Consider the following 23,138-nt stretch of genomic DNA (forward strand, 5'->3'; position numbering starts at 1 on the left):
AATTGAATCCTGAGGCTGAAGTATGGTGCAGGATGGTTGCGATTAAATCATCGCTACCTCCTCATTGCAGACGGAGGGAGGGAGGTGAGTATTTAGGTTTTTTTGGGGGCTCTACAGACGAGGGGTTGGGAAATTATATGTACAGAGGGCATTAATTGTGAAGCGCAAAGGACCGTGGAAAAATTGTCTTGCGTGAAACTGGTCCGTGATGCAAAAAAGGTTGGGGATAACTGCTCTATAGAAAATATACTGGTACCAAATACTAACGTACAGTATTACTGTAAGCAAACCCCTGAACTAGAAACGGAGTCTGCTCCGAAACAGAAGGGGTTACAGCAGTCAAGTGGGAGCCTGTTTATCAAACACAAACCTCCCGGAGCTGAAGGAGGCGACTGGATCTGAGCACAACACATAAAGATGTCGAGCACTCGCTAATTAGCTCTTAAAAAGACACAAATTAGATATGCGTGGCTAACAGCAATTATAATCAAGACGAATCTCCAGCCATTTGGGAACAGAAGAAACAAAAGAGGTAAGGAAAAGAAAGGAAGAACGGCGATATAAACACAGGGAAATGCTCTTCTAGGAGCTCTTTGGCATAAAGTACAATTATAAAAATGGCTGCCTGTTTTCTCAGGTCATTTCTTCTTATCTTGTCAGTTATTTCCCATCTGTAAAATGAGATCATTAAAGCCTGTGTGACTGACACATGTGTAAGTGTGCGCCTGCACTAGGTTGCTGGCTGATAGGAGTGCTTGTTCAGCTTCAAGTTCAGGGCTCAGCAAGACATTCCTATAAGATGCTCTTTTTCTTTCCTGCCTTAAGACTTTGGGGTAGATTTATCAAAATGGATGTAACGGAAAACGGGTTTAGTTGCCCATAGCAACCAATCAGATTCCACGTTTCAATTTTCAGAACTCTTAGGTTGCTATGGACAACCAAGCCAGATTTCCTTTACACCAGTTTTAAAACCTCCGTCAGTCCCCCCAATCTCCCCCAGTGTCTTCTCATGGATACATAGTGTAAAAGGCTGTGTGTGAGCTAGAACCTGCCCTGTACCTCCCATGGATTCTGAGATCTTGAACTCGCTCGGCAATTTGTGTCCCATAGCAGTGAATGTGTTCATTTTGGGGCCCCATTCTACAGATAGGAGCAGATCCCAGAGGTCCCACATTTATAGCATATCCATTTGACATGCCATAAATGTCACAGATTAGGGTTGTTGCGGGTATTGAAATATCGATACCCAATCGATACTTTTGTCCCGTTATCGGTTCGGTACCGGGATTTGCCTTTTATCGATACTAGGCTACGCTATTGCGCAGTCTAGTATCACTGAACTTGGAGCGCGCTGCTGTCAGCGAGCGCCGCTTTCCATCAGCAGCACAGGATAGAAGGAGTCACTCTCTCCCTCCACCCTGTGCCGCCGCTGCCAATGAGGAGAGAGGGGCGGGCAGGCGCACTGCGCCACCAATGAAAATTAACATCTAATACAGATACAGGAGGCGGGTGCGGCGGCAGAATCACAGCCTGTACCCGACCTCTGTGACAGAGCTGGGTGCCGCACCTGAGGGGTTAACTGCCACGTATCGCACGTATTGGTCATCAGTATCTGATTAGTGACAGTCAGACTCCCGACACCCCTGCAGATCAGCTGTTTGAAGAGACCAGGGGCTCCGGGGAGCGCTGCAGCAGCCTCGCCTCTCAACATACACAGCACGTCCATTGGATAGCGGCTGTGCATGGTATCGCATCACTTGAATGGGACTGATCTGCGCCTAGGCCATGTGACCGATGAATATGACGTGTGACAAGTGAGCCCTGTGGCCTCTTCAAACAGCTGATCAGTGGGGGTCCCGGGTGACCCGGGTTACTTTGCGATGTCTTGCAAGACGTAGTTTAAAAATCAAATACCGAAGTTATTCAAGTGGAAAACCACTTTAAAACTTGGATCCAAACTCCACTTTGGTTCCGAATGGTACCTCAGAACCGACGCAGAGTTTAGATCCAAGTTTTAAAGTGGTTTTCTACTTTAGAAATCAAATACCGAAGTATTCAATGAAGTCTCGCGAGTCTTCGCCAATAACTAACTTTGCCTCATCGGAGGCCGTACATTTTAATGCTGAACGGAGACTCCATACAGAGTTAATCCGAAGTTTTGAGCTAAGGGTACTTTCACACTTCCGGCAGAGACTGCAATCCGGACGCAAACGGATGGCATTTGTTAGACGGATCCATCTAACAAATGCATTGAAATACCGGATCCGTCTCTCCGGTGTCATCCAGAAAAACGGATCCGGCATTAAATTTTTTTCTGCATTTTTAAAGGGCTGCGCATGCGCAGACCGAAAAGCCGGATCCGTTTTGCCAAAACATTTAATGCCGGATCCGGCACTAATTCACTTTAATGTAAATTAATGCCGGATCTGGCATTCCGGCAAGTGTTCAGTATTTTTGGCCGGAGATACAACTGCAGCATGCTGCGGTATTTTCTCCGTCCAAAAAACGTAAGAGGGACTGAACTGATGCATCCTGAACGGATTGCTCTCCATTCAGAATGCATTAGGATAAAACTGATCAGTTTTTTTTTACGGTATTGAGCCCCTAGGAAGGAACTCAATACCTGAATAGAAAAACGCTAGTGTGAAAGTACCCTAAATGACTTTGGATCTAAGATCCGAAACTCGCTTCGGTAATCACTGCTGATGACCTATCTTAAGAATAGGAAAAAAAAAGGGGGAGCGTAGCAGCACATCAAAAAACAGCCTTAGGCTACATGCACACGAACGTTGTTGGTTTCCGTGTCCGTTCAGTTTTTTTTTTGCGGATAGGATGCGAACCTATTCATTTCAATGGGTCCGCAAAAAATGCGGACAGCATACTGTGTGCTGTCCCCATCAGAATGTCCGTTACGTAGCCCCGCACGTAGTCCTATTCTTGTCCGTTTTAGGCATACGGATGTCATCCGTTATTTTTGGCGGATCTGCAATTTGTGGACCACAAAACACATACGGTCGTGTGCATGTAGCCTTACTGTTGTGGTGCCCGCAGTGTTGGGTGCCAGTCCGAAGCACCCCCCCAGCAAAAGTCAATTTCAAAGGAGACCGCGGCACTCACAAGCTTGAAAAAGACCACACTGGTCGAAACGTCGCTTTATTTTGGCGATTACATTTTGGAATAATGAAGACTTGTGAGAGCCGTGGTCTCCATTGAAATTCGCCATCTTAAGGATAGGTCATCAGTATAAGACACTTGGAAAAAGGGATTGTCCCAGCGGTGGCGTTTATGGCCTATCAAAAGGATATGCTGCAAATGTCAGATAAAAGGTGGACCTCTAGGATCCGCTCCTATCGGAGCATGCGCTCAATACTCTCCATTCACTAAGAGCGGAGCGAGCGCGAGATCTCCGGACCCATGCGAGGCACAGGTCTTACAGTACCTGAGAAGGTCACCTAGGACGGAGAGATCGGTGCATGTGAAAGGTTTTGGCGAAGATTTATCAAAACTGGTATAAAAAGGAAAATTGCCTTAGTCGCCGATAGCTCTGAAAGATGAAAGGATGAATCTGATTGGTTGCTATGGGCAACAAAGCCAGTTCTGCTTTGCACCAGTTTTGATAAATCTACCCCTTTGTATCTAGAATAGTACAGCAGATTTAGATACTTACAGATATCTTAAAAAAAAAATAAAAAAAAATACAATGCACTTTATGGAGTCCATATTTTCTAAATCCCTCGCTCCCTTCTTACCTCTTTTTCTATTTCGGCCAGGGACTTGATCGTAATGCCCAAAAGATCAACCTGCTGCATCTGAAACAAAGAAACCTCTTTCTGATTAACCAGAATTTAAGAGGTTCAGTTAAAGAGAAGACAGGAATCTTTGTATTACAAAAAGTGTATTGCAGCATTGTCTTCACACAAGCAGCCATCAACACAACAGTCAGCAGCAAGGGCAGTGCCCTGCAATTCCACTAGTGACCACACGAGGGCAGGAAAACCAAAGGAATGGAGAATTTCTCAGCTACTGTAGCACAACATCTAATACACATACACAGAACTTCTCACTGTAGTAAAAAAAATAAAAAAGTATATATAAAATGTAAGACTTCACCTAAAAAGTGTACCACATTTAAAAAAAAATAATAATAATTTATTACACAAAAATATATATTATCAAATATATAATTCAAAAACAGCACGCATAAGCTGCATGCACATTGGAAAATAGATATCTACTGCAAAAGGCTGAATTATTAATATAAATTTCTAATGGGTGAAGTACTGACACCAGGAATTAATATTAATGCCCGATAAAGTATTAAGAGGACAAATCTAGTTATTATACTTTATATGATTTTCTTTTCTTTTAGTATAATCCTAATTTATTGTATACTGGTGGGTTTGTATTTTCTATTAAAGTAAAAAATAAAAAAATTATAAAAAAGAAAAAAAAGAAAATTGAAAATAATTTTATATATATATATATATATATATATATATATATATAACTTTTTTTTTTGGAGTGACAAAATTACTTTCCTCTATAAACTATTAATACGTTATTATTTTGGCAAAATAGCAAAATTATATCTGGTCTAAGGCCTATGTGGATTCTGGACACGGGCTCATAAAGACCAAAGAAAAATGCCCACACCGGAATTTTTCTGAAAACACGCCAACCCCATGTTCTTTCTGCCTCCCATACATCTCAATGGCAGGTAGCACTGAGGATCGCGGAGCAGCGGCGTATAGCCACGGCTGCACCAAGAAGAGACATGTCCGTTCTCTGCGTGGTCGTGGCTTGGAGCTGCCACTGTCAGGTTTCTGGTGGAATTATCCACGGGACTGTGCGCGCCAAAATTCTGCTGAAAGTGCCGTCGTATCTGCACATGGGTGTCAAAACAGAAAACCAAGCAACACCAAGCGTTCCCTGGGGGTTTTGGTGCAGGTGGCCTTGGAGGACTTTCCGGAAAACAAAAAAGGCCGAGTATAAGGGTCTGCTCGAGACCGATCTACCTTCATTCTAGAGTCTCTTGTTCACGGGTTGCATCTGACCTGTTCACATGAACCAAGTTTCCTTTGGAAAGGATTGGCGCGGTTACAGGTCGTAATTTCAGACGACCTCTTTAATAGTTTTTATGTACACTGATAAGTAGAAGTTACGTTAAAAAAAAGCCTAAAAAAAATAAAATAAAATACACAGATCTGACCGTTTATAGTGTGGACTGTACACTCACCGCCTCTGACGCACATGCAAACTTCTCGGAAATCATAAAAGGGACGCCATCCATTGCTGAAAGAGAAATAAAAGGGACGGTAATGATGGGTGGAAAAGATGAAAACAATGAAAAAAAAAAATATAATAATAATAATAATAATAATAATAATATCATGGAAAATGACAGCTCTACAATTGCACAGGCCCAGACAGCAATCTTTTAGAAAGGATATCAGTTTCTCTAATCAACCCAGAAAAGAATTAAAAGACATTTTTTATATTTGTGTCAATGCATTTCTCGCCACCCTATAAAACCGGGCCGCGCGTTACGTGACAGCGCAGATACGGCTGTGACGGTTATTCATAGATATGTCTCCTTGTTCGTCGGGTCCACACGGAGCCGCGCTCATCTGGGCGTCTGTCACATGTGAGTTAGGGCACCGCCGCTCCGGCATAACAAGCTCCCCCCGTGTCACCTGCAGTCATTAAAGCCGAAGCCACTTCATCTGGGCGTTCTGCCACCGTACGCCGTACAGAACCCGAGCCCATGCCAAGGGCTCAGCAGTGTAATTAGCATCCTCCTAAACAAACGAGCTTCCACACAGCTGTAATTAAGCAAGCTTGTAATTAAGTAGATGCCCTTTATCATACAGATCATGCCTAAAAACGCTTTGAAGAATGGATGCGTTATTAATGTGATAATGTCAAATCACAGGCATTCGCCGGGGCTGTCAGCCACGTCCGCTCCCCGATCAGAAAACACGGGCCGCGCGCAGAAAGATGGAAACTGCATGAATGTTACATTTAATTACTTAGCAAATACTAAAAGTCGCACGTTTCCAGAGCGAGTTATTAATATGGACCGAGCGCGCGCGTTTTCTGGACTGCGGGGGAGGGTGTACAGATGGGGTCTGCCTCCTTACAATCACGTGCCGCGTAATAGAACACACTTCAGGTTAGGATTCTGCCGTCTTTGGCCATAAAAACAAAAAAATAAAGAAAGAAATCAAATTAAATTACAATGCCACGTCCAGAAGTAAAGCTTTGTTCCTGATGACAACACTTCTGGGCTTAAAGGGGTTGTGTCACGCGTATAACCCCTTTAATGCTTACAAGTACTGTCATGGAGGATGTTGGTAGAGGTCATCTTTCTATCATTGCTTAAATCTTGACTAATCTAGAGAATTCAGAATACCATTTTGGTCAATATCCCGTAGGACAATGCTGCTCAGTGACGGCCGAGACCAGAGTATTTGTCATGGGGATTATGCGCGTTACGTAGGGACCCTTCATGGTCAAGTGCCTTCATCTCAGGACACGGGAAAGCACATTGGATTAAAAGGGTTGCCACAGAATCGCAACTTATCACCTATCCACCGGCTAGATAAGGGTCTGATCAATGGGGGGCTGAATTGCCCATGGATCACAGGAATGGGGGCCCCAGACTTCCCGTTTGGAGCCATGGTCATAAACAATGAAGACTATGGGACTGACATAGGTAGTTGAGTGCTGCACGCCGCGATCTCCATCAATCCCCAAACATTTGTACACATGCACAACCATGGCTCCATTCACACGGGACCCCCTTCCACGTGATCAGCAGCGGCCCCAGTGGTAAATCAGGATTCTAGACAATCCCTTTAAAAGGCATCCAAACATCAACCATCAGGTGTATGGCCAGGACGAGATTGTATCATTATATCAGTGCAACATATCATTAAGGGCTTATGATCAGACCGTAAACGGCGGGTCCACAATATATGGGCACTGGCCATGTGCACTCCGTGGTGCGGATGCAGACCCATTGACTTAAAGGGGTATTCCCATCTTAGACAATGGGGGCATATCGCTAGGATATGCCCCCATTGTCTGATAGCGGTGGGACCCGCACCTATATCGATATCGATATATAGACTTCCCGGGGTCCATCCACCACCAAGCGCTAATCCCCGCCTCTCCCATAGAAGTGAAAGGGAGCGTGCCGCGCATGCGCGGCCCATGCTCCCATTCATTTCTATGGGGCAGACGGCAATAGCCAAGCCAGCGCTCGGCTATTTTCGGTGGCCCCATACAAATGAATGGAGGGCGGCATCTCCTTCACTTTCGGGGCTCTCTTCTCAAAATAGGTGCGGGTCCCAGCGGTGGGATCCGCACCTATACTATAAGACAATGGGGGCATATCCTAGCGATATGCCCCCATTGTCCATGATGAGACAACCCCTTTAAATGGGTCCGCAATCCGCAAGATGCGACCAAAGACAGGACATCTCCTATCTCTTGCGGTGCGGAGGCACAGATCGGAAGCCCACAGACGCACTTCCATGGGCTTTCGGATCCATGCCTGCGCACAAGCAAAAAGATAGAACATGTCCTAGCTTTGGCCGTATCTTGCGGAATGCGGACTGGATTCCGGTTTGGAAAACGTCCAGTTTACGCTGTGGAATCAAACAGCCACCATCGGCCGCCCATTGAAAAAAATCGAAAAAACACCACCATGTGCTAGCAGTTTTAGAAGTGGTTTTACAAGCTTTTTTAGCAGCGCTCCTGCCCCCCAAAAAGGCTTCAGAATTGGATAAGGTCTCATGCACACATTCCGCATCCATTCCGTGGTCCGCAAATCGCATCCTGTACTTTCCCATTCCGCGCTACTGTAAAAATGCCTATTCTTGTCTGCAAAACGGATAAGAATAGGACATGATCTATGTTTTTTGCAGGAAGGTGGAACGGACATACGGATGCGAATTGGATGTGGACCAAAAATACAGTCATGTGCATGAGGCCTTAGAAAAACACACACTTTAAAACCAATTCTAAAAACTCTTCCAAAACTCCTCTAAAACCCACCACGAAATTACAAAAGGACCCGTTTTCAGCTACTGATCTTCCTGCTGTAGATTTTGGCCGTGTGAACATAGCCTTAAAGTGAATGTCTGCCTTTTATCATTTTTAGGTCCAAAATTCTATGCTATGCCGATTCACTTACTAATCTCTCTCGATAGCATTGTTTTTCTGATACAGAGAACAACATCCCTGCACAGACTCAGTTTATTTTGCGCACGGCAGTCACCACTAGAGGGAGCACACTGCAGACAGTCCTATAATAAACTCAATAATAATACAGTATGTAATAAAGCTCCCCCTAGTGGCTGCAAGCAGCCAGCATGTTAGGTTTTAACTCAACTTATGGCTTTGCAGGAGATTTGGAGCTTTGTATCAGAAAAACTATTGCTCATGATACCATTAAAATAATGTAATATAAAAAATGAATCTACTAGTACTTTTTTATTCTCATAGGAGCGCCACAATTTTTTTGGACGCATATCAAAATATTCAAAGTTTTTCCCATACTGAACATATACAGAGGTGGAAGTAGAGGCACCCAAAATAGGAAGATTGCCGCATTGTTGTAGACAAAGCAATAGCATGCATTGATTTGTATGGTAATTGGAGGGTGCACGCTAAGGAGCGCTCACCCAGAAGATCACTCAGCCGATGCATAAATTAAAATGCCTACATGGATGGCTAAATTCTGCCTGAAATGATAATAAAATATTATATTAATATGGAAATCATCCCGCTTTTACCGTACACTGATTAGTATATAAATTACACCTCATTACATAATAAACACAAACTGGGCGTACAATGAATTACGGGAACATACCGAAGGCAGCAATACAGAGAAATCTAAACAGGCTTCTTTTTCAGAGGATGATATAGTTGCTTGAAACCAAGGAGGCTGTCGGGATTTCATACTGCCCCTGTTCACACTTGCATTCCTGTTTGCAGAAGTTTCAAAGAAGCACCCTCCCAATCAAAAATGTCCGCTTTACTGACCAATCAAAGTCGGTGATGGAGGAGAGAACATTCTCCTCCATTAGAGTCAATGGTAACAGCAGCATTTTGTGCATGACCTACTGTAGGTAGCCTGTCACCTGTAATTCACACGTCTGTATGTGTTTTAAGGATCAGCAAAACATGGACACCGGCAATGTGCGTTCCGCATTTTGCGGACCGCACATTGCCGGCACTCTCCTAGAAAATGCCTTTTCTTGTCCGCAATTGCGGACAAGAATAGGACAGGTTCTATTTTTTGGCGGAACGGAAGTGTGGATGCGAGCAGCACATTCCGGCCCCATTGAAAATGAACGGGTCCGCACCTGTTCCACAAAATTGCGGAACGGATGGGGACCCATTTTGTGGACGTGTGAATGGTCCCTTAATGCACACGTTCGGGATTCATGTGCGGAGGATCCACACTGAAATCCGCTGGGAAATCCGTGAGGACAATCCGCATCGATTGGTGCGGATTTACATGCGGATTGATGCAGATTTTCCACATGCGGATTTTTCTCTCCCCGTTGAAGTGAATGGATAAAATCAGGTCAGGAAAAAAATTTAATAAAATTGACATGCTGCAGATTAGAAAATCTGCACCGCAGGTCAAAATCTGTATCAGAATTTTTTAATTCTCATAGAATACAATGTACATGACCTACGGTGCGGATTTTCCGCATGCAAATCAGTCCGCAATCCTGGTCGTGTGCATTTAGCCTTTACGCAGTGGAATTTCTGCTGCAGAGTCGCCGTGTCTCCGTACCAAATCCACCCCAATATCCACACGTTACATGCAGATTTGTTGCCGACTCTGCATTGCAAAGGGTGAAAGCTGCGGATTGGCTGCACACAAATCCTTGGCGGCGTTATCCGATACATGTGGGACGTACACCTCAGGTTTTGCCACAGATCCTTCATGGATATGATCCTGAACAGGTTAACAATCCAGAACATAAAGCGACCTGCTGCAGATATTTCTTACCATGTGTAGATGAGATTTCCTAAAAAGAACATCTGTCACCATGATCAGCCCTACTGAACCACGCGTACTGCCTGCTAGGGTTAATCCTGGTGAATAAAGTCAGCCCTCTACTGCTGCAAATGAACCGTTGCAGAATAATTATTACTTTAGATGATCGGCGCACTGAAGGGGGCTGACCTAGCCTTTTGGAGCACCACTTCCCATCTCCTTTCCCCCTCATGGCCTGACTGACAGGGCCAGGCATTCTCAACGTTCGGATACTTGGCCCTGAAATCTCCAGCTTGTACCGGCGAGAAGTCATTAGCGTATGCGCTGTTGATCTCAGGAGGCTTTAACTACTGAGATCTGCACTGACGGCCCCCCGGAAGAGAAGATCCTTGGCTTCATCAGTCTTCAATAAAGCTTTCATCTTGAACTTCGGCAGTAAGACTAAGTTCCATTGCACTGGCAGCATGACTCAAGCGCCTCATTTCACCTTCTTCTCATTGGATTTATATTTCTTGTTTTAAAGGGGGTTTTTGGGTGTTCAAAATTGATGATCTAATCAACATCAGATCGGTGGCACCCCACCTTCCCCAGATCATCAGTTGTATGAAGAGGCTGCATTGCTCCAGGTAGCTCTGCAGCCTTTTCCTAGGCCATTGACGTCATGTCCAACGGTCACATACCAAGCACGGCCACTAAAAATTATATGGCACTGTGCTTGGTATGTTGTGAGGAGGAAGCAGCGCCGCGGCCTCTTCAAACGGATCATCGGCAGGGGTGCGGGTGTCGGACCACCACTGATCACCTATCCTGAGGATATACGCCATCAATACTGAACTCCCCAAACCCCCCCTTTAAATCAATAAATCTCATTCTGTTGATCAAAAGTTATCGCTAGGCATCATGAAGCCCGTAGGACTAAACTCAGTGTGATAAGAGATTCTGCCCACGGGTTAATAAACGGCTTTTTAAATGAGCGTTCAAAAATTTGAATATAGTCAAATGTATTTTACGTAATTGAGCATCCGAGTTCTCCCGATGAAAAGAGCGGGCATTAATAAGTCATCAAAAAGGCTCATAATTTTTCCTGCTAATGAATGAATTCGGTTAGCGCTGGCCCCAATAAAAATAACAGCGCAAATGTTCAATTGTCTGGCATTGCAGCTATTAGGATAATTGAGCCTTGTAATTAAGATAATACTCGGTCCCTGAAGCCAATTAACAAGACAACAATTAGTCCCGTTCGTTAATGCAAATCAAAGATTTTTCTCTTTATTAGTGGAGCAGTTGCAGAGCCCTGGAGGAAAAGCCAAAGTGTTTGCACCAATCTCGAGAAAAGGTTACGCTATTCGGCTATTAACGCAGACCTTGTCAGGGCGTAATTAGTTATGATTAATCAATAGCAGGGCGAATTCATCAGTCTTATTCTACAGGACCTGACCCCTCAAATTCATTGCCTGTAACGCATCAGGTATACAGACAGGATTCGATCCTCATCCCATAAATAATGCCATAAAAAGGGGAAAGCCATGGAACTTTTAGAGAACTCTCCGAGATGTTGGATATTATACACGTCAATGGAGCTTTGTAGTCTGTGGATGACATGGTTAGGGGGGAAACTGGGGGCAGCACTGTCACGGAGGGACTTCGAGAATCACATTGTATTGGAGGGGGGGGGGTCGGCATTCTAGCATCTTATGAAGGGAGCACTGGCTGTGAATATTAAAGGGGTTGGTCACAAAAGGGATAAATACTTACCTGCTCCCAGGCTCCTTAACTACAGGGCCTCAAGTGCGTCGTTTGGTTCCTTGCTGTCAAAAACCGCTTTGACGCTGCTGTAGCCAATTGCTGACCACAGAGGTGACAGTCTCCGTTTTTATCATGTCCATTGGTCATGTGATGCAAAGGGGGGCAGGTCACCACTGCGGCCAGTGATTGGCTGCAGTGGTGTCAAAGCGGATGTTGACACTGGGGGATCCCGAGCGAGGCAGAGGAGGGGGGACTCAGCAGCACAGAGCAGGTAAGGATGCTTTTCTTTGCAGGTTTGCCTAGTTTAGGGCTTAGGGGGTTGCCAAAAACTTCCCAAAAGGTGGCCAACCCCTTAAACTTGTGAGCCAGTGTCGCTCGTTAATGGGGAGAGAAGGACAACACTGTGACTAGCAATTTTATCAGGGACACTTTTACATAATGAGAACATCCCCTATTGCAATTGGTAAATTTGGGGCTTGTAACCCCAAACACAAAGGGACCCCCAAACACAAAGGGACCACCCACTTCCATAAGACTTGCCCACTTTTGGCCCGGGACAGCCAAAATTTGCCAGGACTGTTTCAGACATTTTGGGAGAGTCCCTGCAAATTTACAACTATTGGCAACCATGCATCCCCTGTGCAGCCTCCAGAAAGAGTTCGGGAATGCTGTATGCCTCTCATGCCATCCTGATGAATTAGGAGAGTCCTGGGTATAAGAAGCTCTCCTTATTCAGTGTCTCAGTACTGCTGAGAGTTTGAGCGGTTGTGTTTCCTTCAAACCAGAGTGAAGGCGCCCAGCCTTGACCTAAAAGTCTCAATTCTGTAGTCCCCACAGGTTAGGGAATCCACTGTAGTTTTCTGACAACCTTTTCCTGAAGTCTGTCTGTGCACTTAAAGGGGTTCTCTGGGCTTTTAATATTGATGACCTATCCTCAGGATAGGTCATCAATTTCAGATCAGCGGGGGTCTGACACCCAACACCCCTGCTGATCAGCTGTATGAAGGGAAGGCACGCACAGTATGCAAGTGCCATCTCCTGTCTCTCTTCCTGTTCGCCGCTGCTGTGCCATAGACATAGCAGCAACAGGAAGAGAGACAGGAGACTGCATGTGCACACTGCGCGCACCTTCCCTTCAGTTGACACCCGGCACCCCCGCCGATCTGAAATTGATGACCTGAGGATATTAAAAGCCAGAAGAACCACTTTAAGCCCTGGGCATTTTGTATACATGTTTCAATCAGGTCATGACCACAACTGAGGACCTGAGCGTACAGGATGACTGCAGAAGGACCAGCCTGCCAGAAGACACTTATGGATACCTCTTGTTTAGTTAGTTACCACATAGATGAGACTTTAGGTCTTGCATAGGCCTCCAAAGTGGTAAAAATATTTGACAAGTCGGAAAATGAAGTAATTTGGGGTTGAAGATCTGAGACAAACTAGACAGCTCCCTTAAAAAGGCTGGACTCCTCCTTCTCTGGTTATCGCCGCACTTCAATTTGGCCATGTACGAAGACCAAACTAAAGGAAATGAAGGTGCATTTACACCACACCAATGACCAGACAATTATTGAAAAGAAAGTGCTCCTTCCCGAAAACTGCCTGCTCGTCAGTAGAAGTGAAGCTCTTCATTTACATGCAGCGCTCACTTACCATTTATGGTGATGAACAAGCGATTTGCATCAGGTGATCTTTACAGGGACAGATTATAGGGAACAAATGTTCGTAGGAATGTTTGTTCCTGATAATCTGCCCAACAATTGGGCAGTCTTAGTGCAGCATAAGACTCAAGACAATGTGGGCAAGATATTCATGAAGAACAAGGACCTCTTGAACGTTGTGGGTCTCCGCTTCCCAATGATAATTGTTTTTGGGGCCTAGACGCCTCACTGGCTTAATATCTCCATACTTCACATATGGAAACTTTGGCATACTGTATCCAATTCTAGCAACAAAAAGACTTTGGTAAGAAACAATAGGTCCAAAGGCAGGCTACAAAAATGGTGCAAGGTCTTTAGCATAAAACCTATTCTGAGAGACTTAAAAGGAGTCCGTCACCAGGAAACAGGAGCCCCTTCCTTGGCTTTATCTGCACGCTGCGCATGGTCCAGGCCAAGTGAGGCATCTGGCACATGCACAGGGCATGGATGAAGGAAAGGCAAGCCCACCTGGCTTCACTAGGCATGTCTGGAAACCTGAAACTCAACATATTTCAGCATTGCTTCTAATGGCTTATGTAACTCTATGGGGCGCCAAGCCTCAAGGAACGGCGCGGCCCAGATGACTATTCAGAGGTGATTAGCATATAGCGTCATACAGCATTACAACATGCTCTATTGAAATCTACTCAACAGCAGTAGAACGCTATGGTGGTGGTTTACGAGATGAAAACCCAAGAGACAGGCTCCCTATTGGCCATGACAACTCTTATGGCTAAATGTACATCACAACATAATAAAGTCAATGTGATGGTGTTGCGTCTCAAGTTACTGCAACCCTATAGTCGCAAGAAATCCAAACCGGCTGAATTTCTTGTGACTGTAGGGTCGCAGCAACTCGCAAGTCAGAACTTGAAACGAATCAATTTTATTATGTTGTGATGCTGCGATCCTTTCTGGAATACCGGTCATATCAGTAACGTAGGCGGTGGGGTTAGTGACAAGTAAAACCCGATTATCACTGAAAAAGACAATTTGTTGACTGCAGTTATTCGCACATTGTTAGAACTTAAATTGTGCTAATTAAACTGCTCAGGGACTGCTAAGTATTGCTGCTCGCCTATAGACAACGTGCATACATATGTATGTGGGTTAATGAGCTTGTGTTTGCCATATTCTCCCACACTACTTAAAATCAATATAAAAAAGGAAAAATCAGACCTCATATAGTACATGGCAATCTCTTTCTAAGTGTCCATTCATACGTCCGTATGTGTGGACATTGGCAATGTGTGTTCCGCATTTTGCGGATCGCACATCGCCGGCACTCTCATAGAAAATGCCTTTTCTTGTCCGCAATTGCAGACAAGAATAGGACATTTTATATTTTTTTTGTGGAACGGAAATGCGGATGATGTACAGCACATTCCGGCCCCATTAAAAATGAACGGGTCCGCACCTGTTCCGCAAAATTGCAGAATGGATGCGGACAAGTGAATGGACCCTAAGAGAGCTAGAACCAGCCCTGTACCTCACATGGATCCAGAGATCTCCACAATCATTTTTGAAGTTGCTCTGCTAGATTTATTTCAGACAGGCAGCTCTTGGAGAATGTCCTGTCTGCTGTAGCTTTTGCCCTGTACCTTTCACAGCCTCGAACAGAAGATATGGCTGGTGGCGGTTAAAGATTTAAACTGAGCATGTGCGACCACCTCAGCGAGGTGGACAAGAAATAAGAAAAAGAAGAAAACAGCAGGTGGGGCTATACAGAGATTTCACAGAATAACTCAGTGGATATACTAAATTTTTAAATCACATGCAAGTACAAAAGCATTCAGATATAGAAATATAGAAAATTTTTCGTGGCAGAGTTACTTTATAGAAAATGTATCATCTATATTTTTTTTTTTTTTTTAAGAATAAAACCAGATATTGGCACATATCCTTTTTGTGTAATATTTTTACATTTTCTGACTGTAGATTTTTTTTAAATCTACTTTCTGTACTTTATTATAGAGAGACAGCCATCTTGCCTGAATTTAGAAAACGCTTTACGGCAGCCACATCGGCCATAGACACAATGGACAGGAGCTGATATCATTGACTTCTACGGAAGATTTTCCTAAGCATGCGCTGTGACCTGTGCAGAAGTCAGGAGGGAGTAGATATGCTGTGATAGTGACCTATTGTGAATGGTGGACCCCGTGTTATCTGTCATTGTAATCCTGCCTATGATGATAATAAGATGACTGCTAAAAAAGGGATCTCCACAGAACAGGAAGTGTAAGCCTATTATTAAGCTTAGTGGCCAATGTGAAAAATTGCAGAATTTTGTTTTAAACGGATTATCCAGGAAATGATAATGCTGAGCCATCTTCAAAGGTAGGTCATCATTACCACATGGGTGGGGGTCTGAATCCTGGCACCCCCGCCAGTCAGCTGTGAGGGGGCCGCCGCACTCACCGGAGCTCCAGCAGCTCACCAAGCCCAGCGCCATACATTGTATAGCGGCTGTACTTGGTATTGCAGCTCACCTCTGTTCACTTCAATGGGCTGAGCTGCAACTAGGCCATGTGACCGATGTACAGTGACGTCAAACGGCCTAGGAAGAGGCTGCGGTACTCATGCGATGTCCAGCCTCTCCTAACTGCTGATTGGCGGGGGTCTTACAACTGAGGATAGGTCACCTATCTTATTTCCAAGAGAAGCCCTTTAAATATAGATACTGGCATGGAAAAGTAAAATATCAAATTTTTTTAAAATATGTTTTACATAAGAACGTGATTTAAAGAATAGGACATTTTCTGACGACACATCCCCTTTAAGTGCTATGGTTTAGCACATATCACTGCCAACTAAAGATCAATTTCAGCAGGACATTATAGTCGATTATAGTTTGGTGTGGACTAAGTGAAGCAAATGACAGCATGTACTATCATTCTCCTCAGCCTTTACGGGGTCTTCAAGTGATGTTGATCCAAACGTTCATCCAACTACAAGTAGACCTAATAACACGTCTTTCACTAGAGTACATAATTACACACTCAAGGCTTCTTAAGACTCTCTACTGAGGAACGAGAAGATGATGATGGTTCGTGATGAAAAGTGTAGAATGTTAATGTATAAGAAAGTGTCATCTCGGAAGATGCACTGGAGAAGTGTCTGGAGCAAGATGGAACGCAATCATTGGCATCACCACGATAAGGAAATATTATACAGACCTTTATGGAGCACTTCCACGAGAAAGCTACATTAATCTCTTGAAGTAAGGTTGTGAGGCTCAATAACGTGACAATATGTTGGTCATAGATCAACCCCAAACACTAAAGGGGTATTCTCATCATTTACTTTTATAGCAAACGTCTCAGCGATGCGTGCCTGAGACCTCTGAGATCTTCACCTATCTACAGGAAGAAGGTTCGTTGTCCCACTGTTTCGACCGGTGGCGCAGTAAGTGGAGGAGTGGCAACACAAGCTTGGCTTCTCCATTCCCCTCCATGGGAATTCGGAGACTGGCAGAGAGTCAGCTGTTCTTGGGACTCCTGTAGAACTGAATGGAGAGAGCTACACTTGCACAACCACATTTTATGCAGGTGTGATGTCACTCTGAACAAGGAAAGGAATTGAGGGACCCCTGTGCTAAAGACTGGGGCTGGTCCCAGAGGTGGGACCTACAGCTAAGAGGAGTGGATATGGCATAAGTGTCTATGATGAGAATATCCCTTGACATATGGCCCTTGCTGTACTTATAAAATATGAGCTAGATGGAGGTTTTTATCTTTACAGCAAGGCCCACACATGGGAACGTTGAAGCAACAGTGGCAAGAGATTGTGACTTCCTTGCCCTAAAACACATATGTCAAGGGTGTTGAATATTTCAAAGAAAAAATGTTAAGTTCAGAGAAAAAAAAATAATATGTTGCACCCAGCGCTATATGAAGTCTATGCAAAACTATTATTATCTTATGGTACATGACTAATTTTATAATATTGTATGTTCTTATATTAGCTTAGGTTTTTTTTCCATTTTATACAGCATAGAAGAAAAATCTATATAATAAGAAAACTATATTTAAGCTGCTGTTGACAGATCTTATTCATATTAGGAGTCATAAAAAGCATACAAGAAGTAAAGACCGTTGCTATTGGCAATTGGTCCTAGTCTACATGATCATGTCCAACTCATCTATGTCATCTTCCAAAATGGCTCCTACCAAAGTGTAAACACTAGATACCATTGGGTTTTCTAGCCCTTCTTCTAGACTAGCCCAGAGATTTTCTGAGTTTTTCATACTATAGGCCTATCACTCAATTTGTGATCAATGGGAGTCCGATACCAAGCAGTCCCTCCGATCATCTGTTTGAGGAGGCTGCATCACTCCGGTGAGCGATGCGGCCTCCTCTTAGCTTACAGAGCACAGTGCCATCCACTGGTATTGCACCTCGGCCTCATTCATTTGAACAGGAAAGTGCCGCACCTGCCATAGGTCATGTGACTGATGAATGTCATGTCGCTGACCTACAAAGAGGCCATGGCGCTCACCAGAGCACCGTGACCTCTTCAAACCGCTGATCTGCGGGAGGAGTTAGATCCCACCAATTGCATATGAAATTTTGGAAAATTCCTTAAGAAGGGGTTGGGCAACTTTTTATCTTTTTTTTTTTACAGATCTCACAGAGTGGCTGGAACCGCCGTGGTGATCATACTTACCTGGTCCCCGCCGCTGGGCTCCAGCTCCACGGCTGCCTTCATAGGTCCCAGGTCTCTCGGATTAAACATGCTGTTGACCTAGGTTAACGTGACCGCTGCAGCCAATCACTGGCCACTGAAGTCACCTGTCACCCACGCTGAATGTGACCCAGCGACGTGCTGCACGATTGACAGGTCACCGCAGCGGCCAGTGATTGGCTGAAGCGGTCACATGACCTCTGTCAACGGGATGCCGATTCCGAGAGACCGGAGAACTGCGGAGGCGGCCACGGAGCCGGAACCTGTAGGCGAGGACCAGGTAAGTATAATCACCATTGCGGGTTCAGCCACCCTGGGGTCTGTTAAAAAAAATCAAAAAATAATAAAATTAAAAAAAAAGTTTAAGAAGTTGCATAACAAGTTTAAGATGCCTTTCGGAAAACCCTTTTCAGATCAATAAGATAAGTTGCCGATCTAAAGAATAAAGACTCCTTCTCTGCTCTACTTCCTGTTCTTTTGTCCAGTATTTGAAAATGAATTTGACGAAGAAAAAAAAATACAGCGTTTCATTGTACTGATTCACAAAAGGGGAAAAATGGGTTTAATCCTTCTTTGTCAGTGAGAGAAAATGGAACAAGGAGACACAACCCAGACAAAATGTAAGAACAGATTAAACTCAGCGTTGATACAGAGCGATAGAAAAAAAAATTAATTTGGTCCAAAATATCTCCAGAGGAATAAAAAAAAAAAAATATTATAATCATTTTGCATAATCAGCAAGTGCCATCTGGAACAATTAACAAGCCTTCTATAGAAATCTGAGAGCCGTTCATATTATATTAGTAGGGATCTGGAATTATACAAGTAATAAATCCTCAGCGAAACAAAAAAAAAAACGGAAAGGGGGGGCGCTATTTTCTGCGGCTTGTCAGAGCGATTTTAGCTTTGAATACAGGAGAACACTTGATAAAGAAATTAATATTATGCAAATGACATCCTGTATTTAAAATTCTCCAGGATGGCACAGGTTTTAGCGCGGACGCCGCACGCCGGGCCTCATGTATAATTCATGGGCAGGTTCACCTGTCAGTTTGCAATCAGCGATATGGCGGAGCGTTCACAAACAGCAGAGAGCGGGGCTTTAATTGGAAAACTCGGCTGCATCTTTCAATTATTAGGAGTAAATTAAAAGCAGATGCAGACGGCGTATTAAGGATTTCCGAGAGGACGTGGGAAGCGCGCATTCATTGTTGTCGAGCTGCTGCGAGCGGATGGCGAAATGCAAAACAATTTTGGGCATCAAAATCTGCTGAAGCAATCTGGCGAGTGCCATTCTGTTAACAATGGCATGGATGCCCACATTAACCTCTCGCAAGCCAGGTCTATTGCAAAAACAGGGGCGTGCGCCAACAGGTACGTGCACGGTGAATACACCGGGATCGGAGAAAGATACTCTAGAAGAGAGCTTATTATGCATGTTCTAAAAGTAGCTCTCCATCTTTATTCGACTTCCTAAAGCCCACCATATTAGGCGTTTTTGCTGGATCCGGCAGGGGATCGGCAATAACGCTTCCGTAATTATAATACAACCGGCTGCACCCATTCTGAAAAGATCCGGTTGTATTATATTTAAAATTAAAAAAAAAAAAAAAAAAAAAAACACACAACGGTCCAGCGTCCATTACTTACATTGGCTTTAGTGCCGAATATGGCTTTTTTCGTGTCCAAAAAAATGGATCTGGCCCCATTGACTTATATTGTGTTTCAGGCCAGATCCATCTTGATCAGTATCCCATGACGCACACAAAAACACTGCTTGCAGCAATTTTGTGTCCGTGATGGGGACGCAACCAAACGGAATGCATTCTGGTGCACTCCGTTCCGTTCACGACAATGAATGGGGACAAAACGAAAGCGTTTTCCTCCGGTTTAGAGAACCTATGACAGATCTTAATACCGGAAAGGAAAACGCAGATGTGATAGTAGCCTTAGATAACCATTACCAACTCTCAGCTATTCCTTCTGACCCTTTGCCTATACACATAGGTCGGCCAAGCATGCATGTGTTCCCAAAAGGGAGAGCGGAGTAAGCCATCATACACACACACACACACCTAAGGTGGAAAATTATCTACCTTGGAAACAAAAGGACCAGGCATACTGCAACCCAACTACCGGATCTTTATCTTCCCCAACATCTGCCATTGGAGGACGAAGCTTGAGGTCAGACTACGTACATTAGGCCGATCCCGCAAAAATTGGCAGCTATAGCTGGCAGTCAACTAACGTATATGGCCAGCTAAAAGGCTATGGACACCTTTGTGGCATTTTTTTAATGATTGCATTATACTCATTTTGAGCTAAAAATAATTTTTGGAATTGGTCTTTATTAAAAAAAATGTTTTAGCAGTTTTTGTGATACATGTGGTTAAAAAAATTAAAACAAAATCAGTCTATTTGAAGACTATCCCTCCAGAGATCTGTCAGCTGACTTCATGTAAAGCTCTTATCTCTGATCTCCTGACCTTATGATCACTCATTATAGCTAATCTCTTATCAAACTAAAAGGAATATGGCTTAAATGAGTGTTTATGGGGTCAGATCATCACATATGAGCTGCCAGCTGAAGGAATTCCGGAGGGATAGTCTGCAAATAGGTGTGGTTAAAATTCAGTCCATCACAAACACGATTGGAAATTTTAAATAAAAAACAATTGAAAAAATTACTTTTAGCCAGGGTGGATTTGATTTAACCACTTAAGGACCACAGGTTTATACCCCCCTAGTGACCAGGCACTTTTTTTTACAAATCGGCACTCCACAACTTTAACGGTTTATTGCTCGGTCATGCAACTTGGTACCCCAATGAATTTTACCTCCTTTTCTTCTCACAAATACAGCTTTCTTTTGGTGGTATTTGATTGCTGCTGACATTTTTCGTTTTTCTGATATCAAAATAGACCGCAGATTTTCTCAAAAAAAGTGTATTTTTAAATTTTTCGGGTAAAATTGTTCAAATATAATTACATTTCTATACAAGTTTGTGTCAGAATTTATTGTGCTATATGTCTTTGATTAAAAAAAAATTCAATAAGTGTATATTTATTGGTTTGCGCAAAAGTTATGGCGTTTACAAACTTTGGTACAAAAATGTGAATTTCCGCATTTTGAAGCAGCTCGGACTTTCTGAGCACCTGTCATGTTTCTTGAGGTGCTAGAATGCCAGGATAGTATAAATACCCCCCAAATGACCCCATTTTAGAAAGAAGACACCCCAAAATATTCGCGGAGGGGCATGGTGAGTTCATGTATGATTTAATTTTTTTTCACAAGTTAGTGGAAAATGACACTTTGAGGAAAAAATAAAATAAATACATTTTCCATTTCTGCTAACTTCTGGCAAAAAAAATAAAAAATCTCCCACGGACTCACTATGCCCCTCAGTGAATACCTTGGGGTGTCTACTTTCCGAAATGGGGTCATTTGTGGGGTGTGTTTACTGTTCTGGCATTTTGGCGGGGCTAAATTGTGAGCAACCCTGTAAAGCCTAAAGGGACTCGTTGGACTTTCGCCCCTTTACGCACCTAGGCTGCAAAAAAGTGTCACACATGTGGTATCGCCGTACTCAGGAGAAGTAGGGCAATGTGTTTTGGGGTGTATTTTTACATATACCGATGCTGCGTGAGAGAAATATCTCTGTAAATTGACAACTTTGTATAAAAAAAAAAAATGGGAAAAGTTGTCATTTACAGAGATATTTCTCTCACCCAGCATGGGTATATGTAAAAATACACCCCAAAACACATTGCCCTACTTCTTCTGAGTACGGCGATACCACATGTGTGACACTTTTTTGCAGCCTAGGTGCACAAAGGTGCCCAAATTCCAATGAGTACCTTTAGGATTTCACAGGGCATTTTTTACGCATTTGGATTCCAAAGTACTTCTCACGCTTTAGGGCCCCTAAAATGCCAGGGCAGTATAAATACCCCACAAGTGACCCCATTTTGGAAAGAAGACACCCCAAGGTATTCAGTGAGGGGCATGGCTAGTTCATAGAAGTTTTTTATTTTTTTGGCACAAGTTAGCGGAAAATGTTTTTTTATACAAATATATGGAGAAGGTGCCTTTAAGTCATCTAAGAACCCAGGACCAAGTCCTTAGTGAAACGTAACTAAAACAAATGAAAGACAATCATTTTAATTAATGCCATACAGTTTTCCCAAATCAATTAGAGGAAAACACTATAGAATGTTAAAAAATAATAATAATAATAATAATAATAATTATTATTATGGAAGAACCTGCTGGGGCACAAGTGTAAAAATACAATTTAAAAGGGAGCACCTTACTGAGTGCTGGAGGACTTGACTAATTTTCTTTCCATGTCTGTTCCGGGTTTTTTTTGCGGCCCGTATGCGGAATTATTAATTTCAATGGGTCCACAAAAAAAATGGAAGTTACTCCATGTGCTTTCTGTTTCCGTATGTCCATATTTCCGTTCCGCAAAAAATAGAACAGGTCCTATTATTGTCCGTATCACAGACAAGGATAGGACTGTTCTATTAGGGGCCAGCTGTTCCGTTCCGCAAAATACAGAATGCACATGGACGTCATCTGTGTTTTTTGCAGACCACAAAATACTTTCGGTCGTGTGCATGAGCGCGAACTGAAATCAATGAGAAAATTTACAATGGTAGCCAGAGTGTGGCCAAAGAAGTACAACCCGTAACGTACTATAGATCAGGGATCAGCAACCTTCGGCACTCCAGCTGTTAAGAAACTACAACTCCCAGGATGCTCTTTCCAGTTTAGAGAGCAGCCAAGCAAGTGTGCATGATGGGAGATGTAGTTTCACAACACCTGGAGTGCCGGAGGTTGCTGACCCCTGCTACAGATTATGGGATGTTCAACCAGCCTTTTTTATTTACTTTGCAAAGCCTCGTTCACTTCTCCGTTTGGAGATCTGGCAGGCTGTTGTGGCCTAGATCTGTTTTTTGAGGACAGTTGAGCATGT

The 23,138-nt window shown here is 43.6% G+C and overlaps 1 protein-coding gene across 3 annotated transcripts in view; it reads right to left on the bottom strand.

Moving 5' to 3' along the window:
* Positions 1-23,138, bottom strand: part of MVB12B (multivesicular body subunit 12B) — an 87,446-nt gene that overhangs the window by 8,389 nt on the left and 55,919 nt on the right. For 2 of the 3 annotated variants that reach the window (XM_040442677.1, XM_040442675.1), the window contains exons 8-9: positions 5,237-5,292; positions 3,750-3,830 (exon numbers count right to left, since the gene is read on the bottom strand). In XM_040442677.1, the coding sequence (XP_040298611.1) occupies positions 3,750-3,830; positions 5,237-5,292 (137 nt within the window). The remainder of the gene's footprint in view (positions 1-3,749; positions 3,831-5,236; positions 5,293-23,138) is intronic. The other variant, XM_040442676.1, reaches the window with a different exon arrangement.

The sequence above is a fragment of the Bufo bufo genome, chromosome 8 (assembly GCF_905171765.1).
Source record: "Bufo bufo chromosome 8, aBufBuf1.1, whole genome shotgun sequence".
In the NCBI taxonomy this organism is placed as follows: domain Eukaryota; kingdom Metazoa; phylum Chordata; class Amphibia; order Anura; family Bufonidae; genus Bufo; species Bufo bufo.